The sequence below is a fragment of the Coloeus monedula genome (assembly GCF_965178545.1).
Source record: "Coloeus monedula genome assembly, chromosome: 1".
Classification (NCBI taxonomy): Eukaryota; Metazoa; Chordata; class Aves; order Passeriformes; family Corvidae; genus Coloeus; species Coloeus monedula.
Genome location: NC_138781.1, coordinates 40,283,539 through 40,308,307, shown reverse-complemented (window position 1 = coordinate 40,308,307; position 24,769 = coordinate 40,283,539). Strand labels below are relative to the sequence as shown.

The following is a 24,769-nucleotide window of genomic DNA, read 5'->3' as shown; positions in this document are numbered from 1 at the left end:
CCTACTTCTTGTATTCTGTGCTTTGCATTGACAGAACATTTTGAAAAGCCAGGCAAACAAGAAAGTTCAGTGTGCTTTTCTCACTGGCAATGGGGCCAGCTTACTGTAAGTCATTTGGTATATGTGATTTTAGCTACTTCTAATACAGAAATAACTTGAAATATGCTGCTTTGTTAAATAAGATAATGAATTTCTCTCTGTTGCATTCCACGATTTGTTGTATGACCGGATATTTACTGTATTTGCATTATGGTAGCCCAGGCTATGTGTCTGATGATTATAAACTCCTGGATCCTGGAGGCAACATAAAGGTGAGTATTTGCATGTGAAAACAGTAGTCTTCAAACCAGGTCTACTTCCTAGTCCACGTATATCAACTCTATAGCTATGTTTCTTTGGGGGAGGGGTGGAAAAGTAGGTCTCACTTTGAAAACTGTGTTGGGGGTTGATGCATTAACAAATAATTAACTTCAGCTTCTTGAAAAAAGGCATATTTTGTCTTTGGCTGTTCTTGGAAGAAATGTGGCGTGCTTAATGACCATTGTTTAGATAATAACTTTTCAAACAGCTAAGGCTGTAGTCTTGTAGGTCTAAGAGATTGCTGCAGAATACTCTTGAGAGTTGAAATTGCCACTGGTGCATATTCTGAGTAAAGTCACAAGTGTCCACTTCCAGGTGCTCAGGGAGGATGTAGTGAGAAGACGAATTTGGTGGCAGTGAAAGCACCAGGGACCCAGGAAAATGTTTATCTGTTTTCAGAAATGGCTTCTAGAGAATGGTGGCAGTGTTTCCAAACAGAGGTTTAAATTTGCTTTAGAGGCTGCAGAGGTGGCAAGAGCTGGGGAGAGGCGTGGGCAGTGGCAGTAGAGGTGTCAGTTGCTATGGAAGCTGTTGAGAGCCCAAGGGGGCTGAGGCTGGGAAGCTGAGTACTTGTGGAAGTGACGGAAAGGGAATCTGTATTTGTATGCATGTTTGTTTCTGGAAATGAAATATAAGTGTACAACATGCTTGAATTTCTAGTGATGAGTAAAAAAATACATACCCCCAAGATGGCATGTTTGCTTCTGTCTTTTGGCTTGCATTACTGCTATAGTCAAGCTCAGAGGATGAATTGTAAGTAAGACTGTAAATAGTTTTATGTATTATGGCCACTTTATGCTATGGAGGACCTGTTTCCTGGTTCAGTTGTCCTATGGTATAAAACAGGCTCTTGGGTGAAGATAGAAAAAAATTTCCTTCCTGTCTTGAGGGTTGCTAAAAAAAGATCCAAGTACCACGAATGTATGCAATATGCTGTACAATTTAATGAAAGCTGAACAATGGCTCTTTAATAGCGAACAGATTGTTTGTGTGTGTGTTTATCTTTAAGGTGTACTGAATTTAAATGGAAGAAGTTATGTATTGTTAAAGAAAAGAATGGACATGACCTTAATACGGAGAACTTGTCTCCTGTAGAGCTCTGTATCAAAATACTTTTGTCTTGTACAAATCTAATATGTCACTAACAGATCCTTAATAAGCATTTTTAAGTCTAGTAGTATTCCTGAAGTATAAGATAAAAAAGGGGAGAATAATCTGGGAACTGCTTTCAATGTCTTCTTGCTTACATAGGAATAATTAAGATAAGGTAATGGTCAAGAAACTGGCTTATTGTGAGAGGTGAAACGGGGCAAAGCAGAGCTTGGTGGTGTCCTTCTGTAGGTTCTGTGGTCAAGGTCATTCTTAAGAATTCCATGGAAAATTCATGTGTAGCACCAAGCAAAAGAGACAAGTTTTAGGTGTCTTGATAAGGCTGTAGTTCTTCCTTTCCCCATTTATTGTGGTTTATTATTTGGTATCTGGTGCTTTTCATTGTTATAGTGAGGTTTGCCTGACTTCTATCCTTAACCTCATCTGTTTATGATTTGTCAGAGGTTGGTCTCTATAATCCTGGAAGCCTTTTCCAACTTAATTGATTCTATATTGACAGATGGCCTCAAAGGAACTGGATTGTCACTGAGTGCCCTGTTCTGTGTGAGCAGTGAGTCTGTATTCCTGTGATACTGAAGGATTCCCATAAGATATTTTCTATTAAAAAAAGTTGCTTTGTGACTGAAAAATTGATGTGCTTACTTCACATACCTGCGAGATTGACAGTGACTTATGCTTCAGCATGGAGAGTTTTCTTGGTGGCTGTAGACCAGTGCTTCTCAGTTAAAGTGAGAAAGAGGCATTTGCAACTCAGCAGTATTTCTGTTTCGTATACTGCTTCAGGTATAACTGAAAACTGAGTTCCTTTTAAGTAGTATAACATTGCCCTTCCTCATGTTACTGTGCTACTATCTCTCAACTTTGGCACGAGTTGCTAAGCTCCAAGCAAAGTGTGTTCTAGGCAGAGACCCACAGCAGCTTTCCGGTGTATTAATTCTAGGCAGACAGTAATAAAAGCTGAAATGTAAATGTGCCCTGGCTGTGACTGTATTCTTCTATTGGTTCTCTCTGCCATGTGCTTTTCATATTACTGAAGAAAGTGCTAGGCTCTGAGAAGGCCGCTTTGTTAGAAATACCAGAAATTGAAGAACCTATAAATATAATCCTGTTTTTCCTTTGAATGTACATAGTGATCATGCTCTGAAACAGTCACGAGCAGTGATCTCCTAATTTGACACCACCAGAGGGGACAAAAAGTTTCAAAACAAGTTACGTGATTTATGTTCTGTATAATAAGATCAATAATCCTAAATCAATCCAAATCATAGAAAATCCAAACCTGAAAACTGTTGGTTACAAGTGAAGTAACAAGACTCTAAATGAGCCCATGTAAAAGAAGCAGAACTTTTGGTGCAGTTGATCAATGGGACTCGTTGTAAATGAGGAAGCTGATCTTTGTTAAGTGAAGTCTACTAATTATGTATGTTAATGTGTTGAACTTATTTGTAGCAGGTATTTCGACAGAAGTCTTATTAATGAGGACAATGGTTTATATCAAAGTTGTTCAGAGACTAGAAGCAATGAAACAGCCAGAATTACTTGGTTTAAACTGGATAATTGGATGTGGTCCTGCCATGGTGTTCTAAAACCCCTCACCTGAGAGCAATCAAGTCTTCAGCCTAGAAAGTGCTATAGCATATAGCTACAGCACAACGGAGGAGCTGAGGATTGAGCAATTTCTCTTCCTTGGCAGCTGAGGGCTAAGTGAGGTTTCTGGTTTTAAATACTTACTGGCGACTTTTGTTGTGTGTGTCTCTGGTGGTGTAATAGAGAGTGCCTGTAATTCAAGGCCTGCTCACGATGTGTTTGCAAAGAAGTGGTGCCTGATTGTCAAGAGAGTGTAATGTTGGGTGAATTATGTTCATGCCTTCTTAGATCATGTATTAGGAATATCCTGTTGTGAATGGCTCCTTCAGTGACTTCCTAAATTTACAATAGTTAGAATTTTCCTCTGTGGTTTCTTCAGTTTCCAATAAAAGCAACTTAAGCAGAGGGATTTTTTTTTTGTGTTGTGATTTTATTGGTATATAAAATCTTGGTGAAGAGGTTAGTGTTGGAAAAATTGAATTTGAGTCGATGCTTCAGTATTAATACTAAATATTAAGGATGTTCCACTTCAGCAGTGTAAGCAGTGATGTCTCTGCTTTAGAATCATAGACATCATAGACTCATTTAGGTTGGAAAACACCTTTAAGATCTTCGAGTCCAACTGTAAATGTTTGTGCCTTTATTAACATGCATTGACAGTTCTATTGGTAACATTAGTAAAAAAAACTTCAGTCAAGTTAGTTTGCAACACCTGGAAAATACATGAATGCTTAGCTGAAAGAAGATGAGATTTTTTGGGAAAGCTTAGTTATGGAATGTAATACTACTTTAAAGTATCAGTAAGTACACAGAGGTAAGACAATTATTATTTAAATAAAAAGAAAATGGGGAATTTTAGGAAACCTTAGGGAACGCTCTTCCATCACCCTCTGCCTATATCCTCCTTATAAATTGTTAGGCTGTGAATGTGGCTGATGACATGTCTCATCTCTCATCATCTCAAAACTGCATGCCTATTTTTGTCTCCTAATGCTTCTAAAAGGACTTTTAGAAATGTGGGGTTATCTTGCATATTCAAATTAATACCCAGAGTAGAAGTGAAGCCTGCTGACACAGTGGTTCCAAAAGTCTGAATTATGTAGTTCTCTGTTGTGCAATGTGCCCCGGGTGATACTGTTTAGGAGAGCAGGCATATTTATGAATGTGTGTAAGTTGCTAATAACATTACATCATGTGTTACCAAAAATCCAAAAGTTACATTATGGAATGAGTCAAAAGTAGAAACAAGTGTCAAATACTTAGAACAAACTTTTCTTCAGGCTGCTTTGTTTCATTTCCTAAACAGTAAGGGTAAATAAGCATTGCAGCCTTTTCAGCTCCTTTTTGTTTAACATACTTTTCTTGGTATTTGAGTATGCGGCTTCATAATTTTCTTCAATAAAAAAGGCTGGAAGAACTGCAAGAATGGAGAGAATGATGGATGTTCTCTGTACTGCTGTATAATAGCTTCCTGTCTGAGGCTGTCAGAATGCCATGGTTTTTTCCCAATGTATGACTACATTTCAAATGTTTAAGCATTATGACCTTATTTGTCTGAAAAAGTCCTCTTCCTTGTATATCCAAATCACATGTTCATGAATGAAAATTTAGAGTTAATGGTGGGATCAGAGTGTGCAAGAGATTTTTGAAGTGGACTGCTTTCAGGTTCCCCCTAGTGTCCTGGTATGGATGTTGTAATTCTAAAGTGAACTACAGTTTTCCTTTAATGGGAAAGCTTCCTTTTGGCACAGTTGTTCTGTCCCAGTGAGAAAAGGGCATTTTACCCTTTCTTTGAGTTCCTGACAATGCACAGGGACCTCAGACAGCATAAAAAGCTTTTAGTAGACATTTGGCCTTGTTACAAATATTTTAAAATAGCCATTTATTTGTCTCACTGTGCTTGAATGATTTTGTTTTATATGCTTTAAAAAAACCACCAAAACCCCACAAAACAATGCTTCTGCTAGTGTTGATTTTGATAATCTACAATGAAACTGTTTCAAGTTGAAAAAACTGGTCATTTTGGAAACTTCTGTTTTTAAGTCTGTAAAAAGTTGTTACAATCAGATATGAAATTATTGCTTCTATTTAAATGAATTACATCTCAGACAGCAGCTCTGAAATTGGTGTTAAGATAACCAAGAGCTATGATGTTGTGCTGCCCCAAATATGAAAGTGTATTCAAATGTCAATAAAAAGGTACAATTTTCTGCCAAAGTTGAATGTTTTATTGTCATTTAGATACTATCTTATTTAATTAAGGTTAGATTGCAGTGGAAGCCGGTTTGATTCTGTCTGTTTTGTACAGGGGAGATTTTTACAACATGCTGTTGGTGAACCTACTTTTCCAATCTGGTTTGCAGAGAGTTGATTTTCTTCTGTAGAGTCAGTCCTGTGAAGAAATGTGAGAATAAATCCAAATGATTTGGTGGATAGGTTGATTTCTTTATGTGTGCCCAGACTTAGGTGAAGTAACACTGGAAAAAGAGATGGATATGCTTATAATATGCATATGATCTAGGCAAATGAAGAACTTTATCATTAGAAACATGGGCAGTTGCCTAGAGGACAAGTATGTTCAAATTTTTCCTATTTAAATATTTCTTTACATGTTACTTCTGGGAGTACGTGAGAAAGTTTCAATAAAGCTCCTCTTAACTGTTGTTTCTCATATATCTCATTTATTTTTTCAAATTCTCTTCTGTATCAGTTTGAGACAGAACAGTCTTTTGGAATTATGGAATGATGAAAGCTGTGTTTGATTGCCAAAAGCCATCATGTAAAGATGTTCTTCCCTCCCAGGAAAACCCATTTGAGCATTTAAAATTGTATTAATGCATATGTAATTAGGATATCTGATTGCAGAAATTTATTTGATATCATAGCACATTCCCAGGGCTGTAAGCTGTATTGTTCATATTTTTTTATATGCTACAGTAAAAGGAAGTATTGGATTCTGTGTAGATGCCGTCTCTACAAATTTTATATTATTGGAAAGAAATACTTATTCTGGAGACCTAGTTTCTAAATAATGAGAAACATGATGCAATTTTGTTTTTACTTTCTCTTTTTCTCCTTATCTGATATGTGTAGAAAATTCATTTTGTTACTGATACAGTTGACTAGAATAACTCTTGCATTTTCAGCATTTAAAAATTCCCTACTAGCTGTGAAATCCTGAATTAAAAATGTTAAGATAAAGTTCTTATAGACACTGAGTGGAGCATATTTGATTTGTGTTTCTGGAAGGTCTTTGCTTAGATCTCCATATATCTAATAATATATCTGGATGATGTATTTTATGTATTTGTCTTAATGTTTGGTTTACTGTGCATTTGACTTGGTATTTTATTTTTTTTGTCTGTTAATGGTATCAATTATGTTTGTAAGGACATCTTAAAGCTGTTTCAAGTTCAGGCAGAGAGTGCAGGAAGAGACTTTGTGTCTAGGGCAATGACTTTGATTTATTGATGACGTCTTTAGAGTTCCTAGGGCTGGTCAGAATTGCATCGCGAGGAGCATGGCTGGTGTAAGTTTACTCTGCATGTTCAAATTTGCCTTACAGGAAAACATGGCAGCAGAATTTTTATGGGTAGACTTTATGCAAGGCTAGATAATTGTCTGTCTTCCAGAAGTCAATGTGAAAGCCAAAAGCCTGTCATAAGTTCTTTGCTGTACGTGCTCCAGTTTTGCTTAAAATTATTATCTCAAATAAATTACCTTTCCTTGAACATGTATTTGTGCTACTGGATGGGAGTGTACAGATAAAGGTGCATGAAAATGTGGTCTATGGCTTTATTAGAAAGATGGGTAACTTCTGTTGTTCATTTCAAAATAAGGAAAAATGGCTTTTCAGGAGCAGCCATTTTAGTAGTTCTTGGCTGGTTAGAACTCCCATGCAAACCATGCTAACGCTGTCTGAAGTAGAGAATTCTAAGTGTTAAACAAATGAAGAGCATCTGCTCTGCTTGCCATGTGTTAGATGCTGTCAGCTCTTCTTACTAAGTAGCCTCTCGAGTCATAAATTTACAATAGGAGTCCTACAGCATTATTTTTTTCTCTTTGCAAGAGAAATGTGTCTTTCTCAGAAGTACTGTGTTGTAGATTGTCTTTTACATGGTTATCCACAAAAAAACCCCTAATAAAATACTAAAACCAGTATCAGTAGTTGTCCTTGAGACAAAGAATGAAGTGGGTGCAAAAGAGGTAGGTAGGCTTTCTCTTTTTTGACTAATTTTAGATCCATCTCGGTTTCCCTTTGCATTTAGTCAACTGAATTTTCCTGTAAAATAAGCACCATGTACAGTGGCATGCATGCGTCAGTTGTGTCAGAATCAACACCTTACTTTTAAACTGACTTCTCCCAAAACCTGCTAGTCAGACATAGTGAAAGCAGTACCCTTAATACCTCGGAAAATCAGCTACTTGCTTTTCTAAAACGAAAACTGAAGGAGCTTGTCTGTATAGCTTTACAAGATAGTAGGCAAGGCAAATAAGAAACAGAAGTGGATCCCCTTTTAAATGTCCCTTCAGTGGCCCTTCTGAAGGACCTTGGAATGACTTTTAGAAATTTCAAGTTCTGACAGTTTTTGTCTAGCATGTCTTTATTTCAGGCTTTTCAGACTTTTAAGACTGTGTTGTGCTTTAGAACTGCAAGAGGAAAATGGAAGAAATTTTGGCAAGAAAGTATGTGTCTTAAGATATGGCTTCATGGTGAGCTGGACAAACTAGTTCCTGATTTCTGAAAGGGAAAATGTCATTCCCACTACATCCTGTCTCCTTTCCCATAAGCCAATTCAACTTCTGAAGCTGTTGAAAAACCGCAACAAAACCTTAAAAACCACCCTACGAGCTGAAACAAGACTTGTCAGTTTTAGTTTTCTGAAATGAATATTAACTGAATTACATGTTTATTCTGTAATGGGGATCACTGAATGAAAAAATGGTCTGGGTTAGAAGGCACAGTCTCCTAGTTCCAGCACCCCTAGTGTGGAAAGGGACACCTTCCACTAGATCAGGTTGCTCAGAGCTCCATCCAACCTGGCCTTAAACACTTTCAGGGATGGGGCAGCCCCAGCTTCTCTGGGCAACCTGTTCCGGTGCCTCACCACCCTCACAGTAAAGAATTTCTTCCTGATATCTAATGCGAGCCTACTTCTCTTTCCGTTTGAAGTGCAAGAGGCTTTCTCCCAGCCTTTCCTCCAGGGAAAGGTGCACCATCCCTCTGATTGTCTTGGTGGCTCTCCTCTGGACTCTATCCAGCAGGTCCATGCCCTTCCTGTGCTGGGAACTCCAGAGCTGGATGCAGCACTCTAGGTGGAGTGGAGTTGTGGAATCACCTCCCTAAAAGTACCAACTGCATTGGCCGGGAATCGAACCCGGTCCTCCCGCGTGGCAGGCGAGAATTCTACCACTGAACCACCAATGCTAATGGTTACTTTATTATTTCTTTTTCCAGCTCATTTTACACATTGTCTTTATTAGAAAAAATTGAATAAAAAGAAAACTTCTAGTCCACGAACACACAGGCACGACCAACTTCTTTGATTTTTCCCCTCTACTCTTCTACTGAAGAACTTTGCTTTCACAATTGGGAGTTGCTTGGGCAGCTTCCCTTTGCCCAGCACTTTTTAGTAGCCTGAGTGCATAATATCAGTGACTGGGGCCAGTCCAGCCTCATTTTTCATGCAATTGAACTTTTTCTATTCACTTATAAGTGTCCACAGTTTCCAAATTGACAGTAGCACAGAATTTTTGGTTTCTTTTCAAGTGATAGCGTGTCATGCCTACTTTTCTGAAGTAACCAGAGTGATACTTGTCAAAGTTCGTCCTGTGATGCTGCATACCACCAGCATGTCCTCTGGGATGTTTCCTGTGTGTGCCCATGTGGCCATGGCTAATGTGCCCCCTCAGCTTCTGGGTGTCCCTTATTCTGGAAGGCATGCGTCAGTATGCGCCAGGGCAAGGAAAGAGCCTGGTGCTTGTGAGAGTGAGGAAAGCAAAGGGGTGGAAGTGGGAAAGCATCAGATCTAATGTAAGGCAAGCATTTTTCATTGTCAAAATATTATGAGAAGAATGGAAGGTGATGGGACTGGTACCTCACCATTTCTCCAAGCTGAGATGTGAAGCTACAGCAGTGGAAGTGTGGCTCCACTGCAGTCCAAGTTGGACTTTGCTAGAGTTGCCCCGTGGTCCTGCTCTGCCTCCTGTGGGCTCAGCAGTCTCTCCTGCCTGCACCTCACTGGTACTGACTGGCATCCAAATTGAAGTGGCAAAATACCATCAGTGCAGTTTTATTGCTGGATCAGTTCCCTGATCTGGTATGTTGCTGGTTCACATTATGGCCAGCACTAGCACAAAACAGGAATTGCAGCTTTCTGGTACTGTCTGCCTTATTAATAAAATACGTGTGGATTGCTAATACTTATTTATTTTTGGTAGCTGTGAATTTGTTGTGGTAGAGGCTTGCTAGTACACTAGGGGCTGGCTGACAATCAGCATGTGTAACAGTGCTAATAATCTGACTGGCATTCATGATACAAGGATTTCAAGTCCCTTGAAGTTCCTCAGCATAACTTTGGAGATACGACTTGTGGACTTTTTATTTTGTTGGTTTTTGTTTTGTGTTGTTTGGGGTTTTTTGTTTGTTTTTGTCTGTTTTTTTAAAAATTGTTTTATTAAAATAATCTGCAGATGACAGTACCTGTATTCTGTATGTTACATCACTTATACAGCTAAGAATGTATGATGAAATGCTGCCATAGTTCAGATTGCATGAGCAGATCATAAGCAGACTGTACTCCCATTCTGCCTGCCTTCTTATTAAAAAGAAATGTTGTAGGCCAGCAGAGTGCTGATTCTTCCTTCTGTATCAGTTGCCTGCTACTGATATTGGAAACATTGCCTTACCCTCCCACTACAACTTACTGAGTTTTGATTTGTAGGTAGTAGTTTTTGTTCGCTGTAAGAGTAAAGGTGTGTTGTCGGTAAGTTATTATACAGATACTTGATTTGACTGGGATGTAGTTATATGAATAGAGAATTTGAGACAAAGGGAAAGCTGAAGGTGAAGAATTAAGCCTTGAATTCATGTGAATTGGTGAGATTCAGAGTCTCACTTTTCTGTGGAATGACATCTAGGTGAATAATCATTCAAAAATTGCACCATTCATGGAAATAATTCTTTTATTTATTAGGTGCTGATGGTTGGTGGTCTTGTCAAGGAGCTTCTGTTTAGGTGTAGTTTGATTTGGTTGTATTTGAGCAATTTGTCCTAACTCAATAATTGGATAGTTTGACTTCTTTAAATTTCTTTTTTCTTTTGCTATTTACCTCCTGAGGATCTGCTGTCAGGGAAAGGCCTTCTTGTGCAAACACTTTAAATAATGTCAATAAAAACAAGATAAAATTATCTGTCTCTTATTATGCTTCTTCGTATCTGGACTCATCAGCTGTTCACAACAGTGCCATCTATTCTAGGAGATTAATCTAGAGGATAAGCATTTAATATTTGGACATTGACCTGTTGGAGTGAGTCCAGAGGAGGGCTACAAAGTTGGTCAGAGGGATGGAGCACATAATCTATGAGGAAAGGCTGATAGATTTTGGATTGTTCAGCCTGGAAAGAAGGCGACTTTGGAGTGGCCTAATTGTGGCCTTCTAGTACCTGAAAGGAGCCTGCAGGAAAGATGGGACAAGACTATTTATGAGAGGATATAGTGACAGGACAAGGGGTAATAGGTTCAACTGGAGAGAGGGTAGCTTTAAATTAGATGTTAGGTAAAACTCTTTACTGTAAGAGTGGTGAAGCACCCGAACAGGGTGCCCAGAGAAGCTGTGGATACCCCATCCCTGGAAGTGTTCAAGGCCAGGTTAGAGCTCTGAGCAACCTGGTCTAGTGACAGCTGTTCCTGCCCATGGCAGGGAGGTTGGAACTTGATGATCTTCAAGGTCCCCTTCCAGCCCAAACCATTCAATAATTCAGAATATTTCTACAAGTGGCTGTAGAGCAATTAAACATAGGCCTTGGTTAGGTAGCTTTAATAGTGTTGAAACAGCTCTGGTTTATAGTTCTTTTGAACTTGCACAGTGATCTAAGACTATTTTAGGATAAAGAAAAATTAGAATATCTCTCAAAAATGTTGCCAAAATGCTTGGAGATGAGTTTAGCTAAAGGCAGTATGTTGCAGTTATAAAGTGAGCAGCTTTGAATTCCTCTGTGTCGCCCTACCACCCCCCCCTCCAAAAAAAGAAACCTGATGTTTATAAACCCAACCTCCTGAAAACCTCAACAAATCAAATCACCCAACCCTCCCTAGCCTAGCTCAGTGACAGTTGCATGCTGACCACATGCTCATACATGTTGCTGTAAAATCTTGGTGGGGTTCTGTTGGAACATGGTGAATTTCATCTGTCTATACTGAGGGACGGTTTTGATTCCAGGAACAAGTCCTGGAAAACTTCACACACATCTTTTGTTTTTCTACTTCATCAGTATATTCAGGATGTGGGGTGATTAATGCAGTAGTACATAGTACAGTAGAGAACGTAGTAATCTTTCTGTTAATGAGGGTTCAGGTTGTAAATTTCAGTAGTATCTCTACAGAATAAGTACTCAGCTGTCCAAATGATGTGCAATTGTGTAATGTCAGGAGGGCTTAAACTAGTAATCTGCCTCATGTTTGCTCTCAGCATCCTGGTGGCTTCTGACAGCTGTCCCACAATGTGCTGAGAAACCCAGGAGTCCACTACTGGGGCAGTACACCAGAGAATATCTATCCAGAACACATCTATCTTTTTTCTTCCTTTCTTTTTTTGGAAACACCCAGTTCCGTGTGTACGTGCCGATGCAAACTGAGGCAAGCTGAAGCGTGCTGTGCAGATGTATGTCTTGGGAACTAGCTGTTATATAGAAATTGTATTCTGAAAAATACTTGTAGGCAGTAAGACTTTTGAGTTTTATGGCTAGTTTTAATTCGTTAAATGATGAGCCATTGCCTGCAAAGGTTTCTGTGTTCCCTTGCTAAGGCAGTAATGTTTCTTTAGAGGAATACCCTATATTTAATTTCTTTGTAATAAGAAACTCCTAGGAAGCTGTTCTTAATATGATTTAATAGATTCTGATTTGATGAGAAGCTGAACAAATACCATCTGCAGAGGTATTTGACGTATGAACTTTAGACTGTGTCGTACAATTTGTGCCCTGCATCATCTTAATCCCCTAGCACCTTGCCTTCCTCCTGACTGCCCCATGGCCTGGGCCACCCTCACCCCCTCCAAAATAAAGCCTCATTTAGAAGTATTGTCATCCTGTCTCATAATTCTTTCTTTTTTTTTTCTTTTTTTTTTAATTCTTTCCTAAAAAGAGATGCTTTAAGCTTGTTTAAATGGTGTCCTTTCAGCTGCATGAAGAAGGGTGGCAGTGGACTGGGTTGGTTTTTTGGGGCTGCAATGTTAAAAAAGATAGTCGTACAATCATAGACTAATTTGAGTTGGAAGGAACACATAGCGATCATCAACTCCAACTCCCTGATCTAATTTGCTCATGTAAGGAAGGGTTGATTCTGGACTATGGATGCAACTCTTAACACCCCACCTCCCTACCCCCAAACCAGGATTTTAAAGTATCAATAAAAACCTCATACTAGATGTATGAGTTTACAGGGTTGCATGTGTGGGTATGTCAGTATGGTCTCTGCAAGCAAACAAGCACTCAGTTTCCCTGTGCTCATATCTGGCTGTGTCTGATAGCAGCTGGGCTGGAGCTCATGTGGTAAATCCTGCTGAGAGCTCAGTCCTGCTTACTGCAGCTACTTTAAATGTCCTGCCATTTCGGAATGGCAGATTAAGCACAGCTCTGCCTGCTAGACACTCTGCAGACCCTGCAGTAAGGCAGTTCACTGCCACTTCATGATGGGTTGGGATCAGAATTGCACATCACTTGGGAAAAGATGAAAAGTTTTTCAAAGGCATAAGAGCTCAGATGAGGTTTTTTTTTTTTTTGCCTGGGTAAGAGGTACACCCTCTTTTGGACCCATCTTTCAAAAATATGCTGTTATAGACTGAGATAAGGTTAAATAAGTAGAACTTGAAGGGGTATAAAAGTGAAAATAAAGGAAAGATTGCAGGGAAAAGTGTACATTTCATGATAGGTTCTTATGTTTCTTTTATTTAAAAAAAAAGCTCTCATACACTTCATAGAGATTTTTTTGCAGTATTAGACACATGGTTAAAATATTGCTCCAGCACAAATAGTTCTGCTCGGGGTTCTCAGTGTTGTCACTGAACATGTTCAAGGATGTGATAATTTTGAATGTATTTGCCTACAGTTTGTTTTAGAATACTTCTGTAGTTAAACATGTTGAGACAGTTGCAGTTTGAAGTTGCTGTGCTGTTCTCCATTTGATGGGAAGCTTTTTCCTGGTATTTACTCTAAGGGAAGAACAGACGTTTATCCACGAAGTGTTTTGGTATGGAACTTAAAAGACAAAAACTTCCATGTGCTTGGAAAAAATGTGCTTGTATTGCTTCTAAATGGTTTTTTTGTTTGTTTTGTTCCAAGACTGAGTGACTGTTAAGAAGGAGTTGGTTCACTACAGGCTATAAAGAAATTGCAATACGCTGCTTCAGAGAGGTGGGGTTTTTTTTCTTTAAGTATTCAAACCAAGCATGCATTTTTTTCCCAAACTTAAAAAAATTAAAAAAAATTAAAAAAAAAAAAAAATCAAATGTGTGATTCCCACCCCTCTTATTCTATCCCTAAGGAATAGACAGTCTCTTTTCCCTGAACACACCCACTCCCAACCTAAACAAACATCTTTTTTACTTGTAGCAATTGAATTACTTCTAGTGTGGATTTATGCCAAGTAACAGTTCACTGAAGTATGGGAGAGACATCAGGACACAGTTCATCATAGCTGTTTCAGTATTCATCTGAGCAGCTGAAGAGGAACTACATGAATTTGTGCTCTGTGTTAGAGAAAGAATAGGTGTGATTGAGGATGCACGGTTGAGAAGAGATCACTAAGAGTTAGGGTATCTGATATTTTTGTTAAACTTTGTGCTTGCTATATGAATCATTTAGTTTATAGCCATTTATGTATGGTAGCAGAGAGGCCTTCAATAGCTTGGAAGTGAAAAGATGCATACGTGTGTTAGAGTGAACTTCTATTTACAGAGTGGAAACAAACTACTTTTAAACTCTCTTGTCAGCACTATCTGAGAATACTTTTTTTAGCCTATGGTTAGAGAATTTTCTGGACTGAGGCAATGAGAGGAACTGAATGTGGCCTTCTGATTTCTCTACAGCTAGGTGATAAATAACATCTTCACAGTTGCACAATGTATTTACACCAAGTTCATGGACAGTATGTTACTTGTTTTATTTTGGCCAAGTTGTTGGTTGAGGTGGCACCACTCCAGCTTCATTGGTAGAATTCTCATCAAACAAGACATAGGAATAGAAGAATAAAGACCAAGGAAGGCAGTGGCATGTCTTGAAGGTTAAGTTATAGATAACTCCTCAAAGAGCCAGTTTTCCCATGCATTACATGATGGGACAAGGAGATTAGGGTGTGTCAGTGAAGAAGAGGGAAAGAGCAAAATGAAGCTCTGAATTTGATCTGCTGGAGCAGAAGTTGCATTTTTTTAAGGTTGGCTTAAGGAAGGAAAAAGTACAGCTACTCATGTAATGCCTGAAACAGACGTCTTACTCTGGGAGGACACATGAAATTAATTGCAGCTAACACCAGTGCTTTTTTACTTTTTCAACAGGAGCGGGGAAAAAAAAGGATTTTTCTTTTTAGGAAACCTTGGTTTATTTTTTTGAACAAGAATATATAGCTTATGTAAAAAAAAAAAAACCAACAAAACAACAAACCGCCTGCTTTGGAATGAGTACTCAGTGAAAGGTTGATAGTACAGCTATAAACAAACTTAGCAGATGTTTGGCTTCTGGGTTGTTCTGTTCTGGGACCCGAGGTACAAATGCGTTTTCATTTTGTAGTGCTAATGAAGTCTTGAATCAGAGCAAAAATATTACCTTGGAGCTGTTCTTAGCAGCTGTTGATGCAGAAAATTTTACGTCTGGAACTCAGTTTCAGTTCCTTTTTTGGTATTCCCTGAGCTGGAATTGAAGGCATGCCGTCTTGCCCATTCTGCTGCTGTGCGACCCTGGGGTAGCTGTAATCAGTGGCCTGGGAGATGAGCGACTGGAGCAGGAGCGATTGGCTGGGGAGCAATTTCCCGGAGTACATCTGTGTCAGGCACAGCGAGCTAAAGCAGTCATGTATGCGCAGGCTCTGATCTCTTGGGAGGTTCATTACAGGGTCTCGTACAAGGGCATTCTCTGCTTTGCACATCAGCATGGAAGAAGCTCGTCGAGGGAAGAAAATGCAACCTGTATGTAAATAGCAGCTGTGTAACGTAATAATGGCTCAAATGTGATTTGATGCAAGTGATATTTAGCAGCTGTGGCTCAGAATTGTGTGCTACCTTTGACTCACTAGTTGTGGAAGAAATTTTTGAAAGATCTGGTGATAGAAGTAATAGTTTGAGTAGAGACTTCTGTATTAGGGAAGGCATTTGCTGTGTTGTTACAATTGCTTAATCATAGTAACCAGCTTAATTCAGAAAGAAAATGTGCTTTTACAGTTGTGGCAGTATACTACCAGACTTTGAGAGTGGTTGAGTGGGTTTTTTTGGGTTAGTTTTTCTTTTTTCTTTTGCATTATTTTGAGTCAGCCTGTCTTGATTTGAAGGTTATCTACTGTGGCTTTGCCTGATTCTGGTAGATGTTTCTGGTATAGCAGAGATGTTTCTTGTAGAGAATCTTGAAATAGCCAGTTAATTGTTCTTTTTTGGCAAAAAAATGAAAGTGAACTTAATGACCTGTGTAACTGAGGTAAAATGTTTATGGAAATAACATTTTCTTCAAACCTCAGTGGCACAGATACAAAACTCCATTTGTGGGGATTTGTACAGTGAAGTAGTGAATTCTAGTGTTAGTGTTACAAGCTATTGCTTAGCAGTTGTATGGTTGTCATTACCTCTGCCATGTAACTGCAATGCAGCGTGTAACAGGGATTACTACTTTAAGAGTTTCATGGAAACTAAAATCTATGGGGTGGTGTTTTCCTAAGGTGTCAAACTCTAAAAATCCCTGAATTATTTTATATACGACAGCTAAATTTTCTATTCCGTTGTGTGAGCATGAGAAGTAAGAGTTTGATTTAGATGTGTTAAAGTGCATTAGATTGCAGTGGCCTTCTGTTTGTCAAGGTCTCTGTAGTACAGTGCTCAATTTTTGGTTACCACTGTGGTGCTGCTTTCAGCTCTGGGCACAGAACTCTATCAAGCATGTATATGCCTAGAAAACTAGGCAAAGATACGAGGTGACTAGTTGTAAACATAGTACTTCTGCTTTTTTTACCTGTAATCTCAGGAATTCACTTAAATACATTTAAGTGAATGGAGACAGGGATTTTTTTGAATGAAATCTAGTACTGTGAGGCAGTGATAAAATGCAACTTTGTAAAATAGCTGGTATAATATTAGATACGCAATTTGATATCTTGTGTTGGATTGGTGACAGTATTTGCTAAGTTTATGCATGGTGGTAGATTTTCTGGCTTGCAGAACACTCAGGCTGAATTCAAATGGGCTTCTAATTTTAATCAAATATTCACCTGCACCTTATTAGTCATACTTTGCTAGGAATCAAGCCATCCCTTTTTCTTGTGCTCATTCCAGCTCAGTTTTTGCTATGGTGGGCCATAGTTGATAGCCATTCGCAATTGTAACCAGTTTCTTGTTGGTATTATGTTTCCTTTTCTTTCTGACTTTTTCTCCCAATTTAATTTTCTCTTCTGATTAACACAAACACTTGGTTTACTGTCCAAAGACATGTTTAATTTTTCTGGGTTGGGATGTAGCTTCTCTTGCAGGTTGTGGTGCTCAGTGTGACCCTGACTGGAGGAAGGCCTGCTAGAACTGAGATAAAACGACTTACAAACATTCGATTTCAATGGTGTAAGAAGCAAAACATTAGTATGTTTGGAGCTGCTTTTTTCCTGAGAGGATTTGGGTTTTGTGGTGTTTAAGTAGCACACATACACATCTTTAGTGCCCTCCACATACAGTTTTGGAAAATAAAAATTACAGTGCAACTTCTGGAGAGTCTGACTGAAGTCTGTTGATGTCTTTTGGACATACTTGTCCAAACAAGGTTTGTAGAGCTGCTGTGTTTTTTGTAAGTCTTCTAGAAGGAGATTGGTCAGATGTATTTAGTAAGGTAAGCTGAGCAGTTAATTAGAGGATTAGTGGGCTAAAAAAAGTCTAAGTATCCCTGACCTCTTTTGTTATAGTTATGGTCTTATTGAAATAAATCTAAGTGTCACACCTTCCTTTGAGACTCTGAGGGTAGCTTTGTTTAGGAGGGGCTGTCATTTACATGTGAGGATTGTTGTGTAAAATAAGAATTGTATAAGCACAGATAAAATTCAGGAAAAGGGGTGGTGTGTGTGGTGACACCAAAGCCATTGAGCTGTACTAGAGTATTTCCCATACTGCTTGAGTAATACCCTCTGCTAAGGCAGTAGGGGAAAAAAAACTCTGGAAAGCAGCTGCTCCTGTGCAAAAGTGACCATAGAAAATACAACTAAGGGGGAACCCATCAACAGTATGCTTCCTCTTTTAAACCTGGCAAGTGTTCTGTTTGTGAATTATTATTAATTGTGCTCTCATCTGTATATATTTAGAGTGGAAGGCCAGCTAAAAATTGTACGATGACAAAATGAGACAGGGCTCATTTATATTTGGTACATTTTTCCTTGGCTGTTAGGTTGATGTGCTTGATTTAGAACTTGTAGTGTTTCATCACTCTGGCAACTTCTGAAGATACAGTAGTGTTGTGTAGAGACTGTGCCCAAAGAACTTACTTCAAATGCATCTATAGGACCACTTGTGCAGTTCAACTAAAGTTGAGCAGTTGGATAGACTGCCTAATACCTTCACTTACTGTTATTTAGAAAGAACTTAGATTTTTTTGTATCCTGGCTGTCCTTCAAGAGGGCAGCAACCAGAGATGCCTGCCCTCCTGCCCACTGTGGGCTCATCTTACCACTGGTTAAAAGCAGAATTAGTCTGAAAGAGAAGTAAAACAATATATTTAGAACTTAACAAGTGCTGCTGTTGTTGTTCTGCAGGTAAACCACACCAACAAGCCCTTCCTTTTAACTCACTTTTAACTAAACCTGCCTGGTGCTGTGTGTGGGTAGCAGTGGGAGAGCTGTGGGATAGACCTGATGATTGCCTGAGGTAGAGTGATTGTCATTCAACTCTGCATACAGTATACAGAGATGGCCTTAACAAATACACTGCTTTTCTGGCTTCTTTTCTTACAACTTCCAGAGTTGCTGTCTCTGGTAGACTTAATCTCCTTATTTTGTGGGTCTACAACACTGGTCTTTTCTGTTTTTTACTCCCTGAAGTATTAGTTCTTATTAACTTGCAGCTCTGGGAGGTTGAATGGATAGATAGGGGGTTGTACGTGCATTTTGTAAATGGGAGATGTATTTTATTTCCTGACTACATGGAGTATTATGTGTGCCTAGAACAGAAGTGCAGGCTTCTGAAACAGACCACTTGGGAAATGTGGCTGTGAAAATGTATCATGAATTACCGTGCTGGTTCTAAATTATCCTGAACAATGTATTTTAATACCTATGTAATAAAACAAGTGAGTTTGTTTATCTATTTTTGAAAAAGGTCAGTTTTAAAATATTTTGTAGATGTATACACACATGTGGATACATTTGCAAAGTGAGGTTCTGTAGTTCCTCTTTGGTTACCTTTGAGATATATGGTCAAAATGAAGGTTTTAATTCCTTTTTCTAGCCAAACCTTAGTTTTTGAAGCAGAGCAATATTGACAATCATTAATTTTTTGGTTTGTTTTTGTCACTGGAGCCTTTCTTGATGGCTGTCATATCTGTCTTCTGAATGCAGATCCAACAAAAGAGGGCTGATAATAAAACAAGACCTGCTTTGGCTATGCTTCCTAAGGTCAGGCCACTGTTGACACTGATTCAGTTTGCACTGTTGCTGCGGGCCCCTCCTCTTGTGTCCTCTTGCAGACAGCACGTTGATGGATGGTTTGATCCAGCTGAACTGCTCGTGGTGAAAGAAGGAAGAACTGAGTGTGAAAGGCAAAATGCACTGTGCACAAGTTCCCACGTGCTGTTGATCTTAGTTGGTAAATCTATGGTAGCATGCTACAAAGGTTTGTCAGTTGGGTCTGTAAGCAGGGTGTGCTCCTGTTTTGAGAGGAATGGTTTGTTGGTCCAGCCTAAGAGCTAAATCCTGTCTGCCAGGTCTCTTGTGCCTGCAAAAGTAGAGATGTATCTGACTTCTTGTGGGAAGGAGAGGAGAACTGTTAGCTTTCTCTTCAAGCCAGAGAGGTTGTGATACAGTTACAGTCACAAAGCAGTATGTAGGATCACTGGGATGGTGTAGGCAGTTGTATTAGATGTATTAGAATATTATGTAAAAAGTGTTAAACTGTTGGCCAGATACAGATGTATAAAGGAATAAAGTTGATATGCATACACTCCTCCCTCCCCATCCTGAGTTGGGGTTAGTTTTTGTTGGTTGGTTTTTGTGTGGTGTATTTTTTTGTCCTTTATTTGCACTTACTTCATTAAATGCTGCAGTGAAACTTCTTTGTAGCATGAAAGTCATAATGTAATTTTTTTTGGGGGGGGGGGGGGGTTGGAAGGGTGATGGTGTTTGTAGAGGTTTTTTTGTTTGTTTGTGCTCTGTCTTAAGCCCTACTTACTTATTTCCATGAGCACTAATACAGTTTCTTTTGGTGCTGCAAGTCACTCCCTAGTTCTGCTGGGGAAGAACTTTGGTCTGAGGAAATGTAAATGGAGCACATAAACATTGACTTAGCTAAGTAGTGGTCTTAAATGTTGAGCTCAAATTATTCTTGACATGCTTACTGTAGATTTCAAAGGTTTACAGTTAGCTGTATCAGCCATTTTTGACCACTGTGTATCACCAGAATGATTTGATTGAACTGTATTTCAAGTACCTTAAAAGTGTGCTTCTAGCAAGTTGTCTGTCTTGGAAGTGGTTATTCAGTAATGCACTTTGGCAGCGTGCCCATCTGAAATCTGTTGTGTGTGTGACTGCACAAGGTTAAGTGAGTTGCATGGTGAGAAATGCTTGCAGAGATGACAGTGGAAACTTGCCTTTGGATTTAATACTCCATGCGTCATATTTGTGCTAATCCTCTACACTGCAGGTACCACAGACCGCTGGAGGTTGTCAGTTCTTCCAAACTCAGTGCTTTCCTTGAAAATTCACACAATTTAGGCTTGACTCTTTTTTTCAATACTACTTTTAAAAAACATGTAGCATTAATATGGTAGATATAAAAAGTGTACTTATTAAATGATGACAAATGTTTGAGAAGGTAAATAAGTAATGTTAACAATTTCTGGTGCTTGATTTTCTGCAAAGGGGAATTACCCTTTTCTCATGGACTCAGAAAGCACAATTGAAAACCAGAGGTAGCAAGAGGAATCCTACTGGGAGTCCACTGGAGCACTGAGTATTTCAAAGTATTGTCTGATCTATAGCAGTAGAAAAGGGATTTCATTTTCATGCTGAGGAGAGTTAGAAGGCTGATAAGACAGGTTCTGGTGTATGCAGGCACCTCTGGCTGAATATGAAGGTTTTACTGGAGGATTGTTTCTGCAGTATGTTTGTGAGTATCCAGAAATCTGGTGTTAGGAAAAAGTATACTTAGTGTATCATGATACAGTAGTGCATCTTAATGCAATGTGCTAGGCTTTTTATTTTTCTTTTTTTATTTTTTCCTTTGAAGTACTCTGGGTTTGTTCTGTTTTTATAAATTACCATCTCCTTGTTTAAAAAAAAGCAAACCAAAGGTGAAAGCTTAATCTCTCCCTAGGGCACCTTTGTTGCTGCTTATGTTGGGGGTTTTTTTTCCCTTCTCAATTGTCCTGTCTTTTGACTGAAAATGAAAGTTACATGCATTTTAAGTTAGTCTTGGATTTTACTTTGGCTCGTCTACATCAGCTGTATTTGGGCATCTGTGGGAGTATTGCATGCAAAGTTTCACATGCAGTGAATGGTAAACTGCAGAGGAATACTTGCTTTAAGCTCCAGTCATTCTCTGCCTAAAAAAGGGAAGTGGGCAAGTTCTCCACAATCCCACTGTTCTTTGTTTATGTAAAAAGTTCAGAAAGTAGACGAGAGAACTAAAATGGCAACTGTAAAAGATTTCCCTCCCTTCAGTGCCTTCAACTGACATGATAGATCATCTATAATTACTGGAAATCTATGCCCTACAGACTTTATTTTTAACCAGGACAAGGTTGCAGTTTGGAATTACTTTATAATGTATTTGAATATTTTTGATTTTTTTACCTGACCTAAGGCAAAAGTGTCTAATACTGGGATTTGCTCTTGGCATCACAAAACAGGTATGTTAAATTGATGCTTTGTGTTTTTCTGAACAAAGGCTGTAAATGATATGCTTCCTTCATGTATGATATTTGCGGTTGTTAATGGTTTATTCTTGGAAGAGTCTTTGCATATGTGGAGTACTTTGAGATAGTGATAGAACGGTTTGCAATGGCATGCATGCCTTCCTGTAATCTAATCTTAAAAGACGTTACTTTCACATGATGTGGTTTTTGAAGGTTGGTTCTATATGTATGAGTTTGGCAGAGAATCTCTTTTACTAAAGCAAAGGGTGATAAAAATTAATAATGTGACATAGGGCACACAGCAAATCCAGTTTCAAAATGTTATTGGGAGATAAGAATCTTTCCTTGTGAGTGTATTTTTCACAATGTGTATGTAGTTTTCTACTGGTATGCAGTTGTTTGTATAATCTGGGGAAAAACTTTGTCTTCCCTTTGTTGCTCAAAAACTGTGTGTTTGGCAAGATTCCAAGTGTCCTAAAAGGACTATTGGGAATGGGTGTGTTTAGGTACAGGATTTTTCAGCCGTCTGTGGCTGTAACCATGAAACTAATTGTGGAATAGGTTTTGATAGCAGTTTTCCTATTACTAGGGGTTTTTTTTCCACTCACATATAAAAAAAAACCATGTAAGGTATTTTAGAGGATTTGTAATTCTTCCATCTCTTTCCATCTCTACTTGGAGTATTATGGTAACCTGCAGCGTTACTGTGTATGTCTGTTTCTGTGAACTGGACTGTACTACAATATGCTCGATTTTGGTGTGTAGGAGACAGGAATATACTATTTCTCCCCATACTCCCCTCCCATCTTATTACCATGACACTTAAAAGATTTCTGCCACTACTTATTAATAAAGTACAGGATTTTGATTTTTCTAACCTGCATGCAAAACTCTGCTGTCACTACAATGCAGCAGCAGTGACAAAGTTAGGTTATGGTGTAATGCCTTTCTTGAAAACCCTGTTTTCAGGGACACAGCTCAGAATCTACTTTTATTCAGTTTTCAGAGGTTTATTCTGCCATGTGCTACTTTTTCTCTTGTATTTTTACTTATTTACATAATGCCTGCTGCTTTTGTTTTCTTATGTGATCTAGCTGCATCTAACCTTTTTTTAAACCTCATTAGAATTTTTCTCCCAACATGAGGTGTTTGTCATCTTCGTATTCTTTAGTTAATAGTTTAATATTTAGATTTTTTATGTGTATGCGTACACAATACACTATAACAAAGACATTCTTTGTTAAGATCAAGGAGTCCCGTGTTCAAAAAAAATTTTTTGAGGGTGGGAGTTGATACAGTATGTTTTAGCTTGTAATTGTTACACACAGGTATGTTGTTTTCATCCTTGCCACTTTCCTGTGAGGTGACCAACTTGTTCTATATATAAAGAAATTGCATAATTCTAAGACCAAAGTTTAGGTGAATGTCAACACTGTTAGGTTTCCCAGTTCCTGTAAGACTCCTAATTTAGGCTTCTGTTTTTCCCTCATGAAACCATTATCACAGATCTTCTGTGGATTGATGTAAATGCATCAGATTGATGTAAATGCTGCTAGAAGCAGTGACCAAACAGATAAACTTGTGGTGGATCTAGCTGTCATGGCCACAAGAGAGGTCGCTTCGGTGAGCTGATCCAATGGAAAACTAATCAAGTTTTTACCAAAAAAAAAAAAATCTAAAAAATTTGTTGTTTAAGCGTTTTTTATCTGACTTCATGATGGTTAGGTCTGACTTAAAGAAAAAAGTGTGTGCCCAAGGGAGCAGAAAGAGGAGGGACGGTAATCTTTAGCACTTAGCCTTGCCCTTATACTTGGATATAAAACATTACCTTTAGGCAGTCATTCTTTTGGAGAACCAACTCTGTCAGGAGGCTGTAATTTGTGAGTTGTGAAAAGTGGACTTTATTCTAAGGAATGCAAACACATGGAGAAAGACAACTTTAATGTTGTTTTGATGTCAAGTCTGAGATGGGCTTGAGATTTCTACTACTCAGTTACTTCATTTTTGTCAAGACTGAGCAAAAGGCGATTTTAAGGTCTGCTTTAGTGATGTGCTAAATATGATTAGAGGACATGTTCAGAGATAAGGCTGTATCTATTTCAAATACTGTGGTGTGGTTTCAGTAGTAATGGAAGCAGAATAGGTCTGCTTGAAACTGCTGCTTTTTAACTCTGTGGGTAAAAAAAAAGTGAATTAGGTTAATAAGCTGGCTGTTGAAACCTGAATGAAGCAGTTATTTTGATATTTCCAGAGTTGTTGATCTAGGAAAGACCTTGGGTGGGTAACCTAACCTTTTTGCTACCCCTTTGTTCCAAAAAGCTTCTTATTTGTGCTGGAAAATCTCACACAGGAATTGTCCCCTAAAGAGAAGAGCTTGAGATCTCTCAATATTAACTTTGTATCTTTTTATAAATTTACCAGTTATTTTATTGAAGTAGATTGATTGCTGTTGAATAAAAAACTAAAAGAATACTGCACTTTTGAAATGTGTGTCCTGATTGTTGATACAATGAAATCAAGAGCATTGCAGAAGGAAATGTTATGGTATTTAGCCTATCTGTTGATTTATTCTCTTTTTCTTTCAATACAGGGTAATGAAAGATTGGATGGGTAGGTTTTCAGTGCCGACATACTGTTTCAGAACATACTTAGGAATTTGGGAAAAAAAGAGTTCTATTTAGTTTTAACTTAACTGTGTGTCTTGTTTCTTCAGGGTCATGATGAAGAAGCTGTTGTGGATATGGGCAAAATCAGCTCTACTATCAACACAAATTTTGAGAAAGAAGAACTAGAGAGTAAGTTTGTGGTTGTTTTCTGTTTGCTTAACATGCATTTTTTGACTAGGGATAAAAGGTGAATTTTCCTTGCTAAAAGGAATCAAAATTTTATGGCTATCATGAAATTCTGGGAGTAAAACTAGTGAAAAGGCAGAGGTGACCTGCCCTGTTTTTTTGTCTCTGTGCATGCTGGTAAATATCCACTGTTCTAATCTGTTACCAAAAGAAAAAAAAAAAAAATTATTGAAACTTTCCAAGGAAAGTTTGCTTCTTAGACTTAGGTTTGAAAAAATTATTGCTGTTGGTAAGTAATTTTCCAGTATGAATGATGTCAAGTTCTGCAGAATTAAAAGTCAGGAAACGGGTCATGAGGGAGATGTTTGTTTTCTTTTCTGAAAGTTAAGTATCCTTGTGATTG

At 38.4% G+C, this 24,769-nt stretch overlaps 1 protein-coding gene and 1 pseudogene across 15 annotated transcripts in view; one reads left to right on the top strand and one right to left on the bottom strand.

The window, feature by feature from the left end:
• The window catches only part of SLC4A7 (solute carrier family 4 member 7), a 94,123-nt gene that overhangs the window by 11,520 nt on the left and 57,834 nt on the right, over nt 1–24,769 (top strand). For 13 of the 14 annotated variants that reach the window (XR_014226721.1, XR_014226722.1, XR_014226723.1 and 10 more), the window contains exon 2: nt 24,288–24,369. Coding sequence is in view for 11 of the 14 variants with exons in the window: in XM_082288474.1 (XP_082144600.1) it covers nt 24,288–24,369 (82 nt within the window). In the remaining 3 variants the exon portion in view is untranslated. Of the gene's footprint in view, nt 1–15,333; nt 15,457–24,287; nt 24,370–24,769 lie in introns of those variants that run through there. The other variant, XM_082288480.1, reaches the window with a different exon arrangement.
• LOC309578586 (large ribosomal subunit protein uL15-like) lies at nt 8,567–9,000 on the bottom strand (annotated as a pseudogene). Its single transcript has one exon. The product of its transcript is annotated as a large ribosomal subunit protein uL15-like (transcript).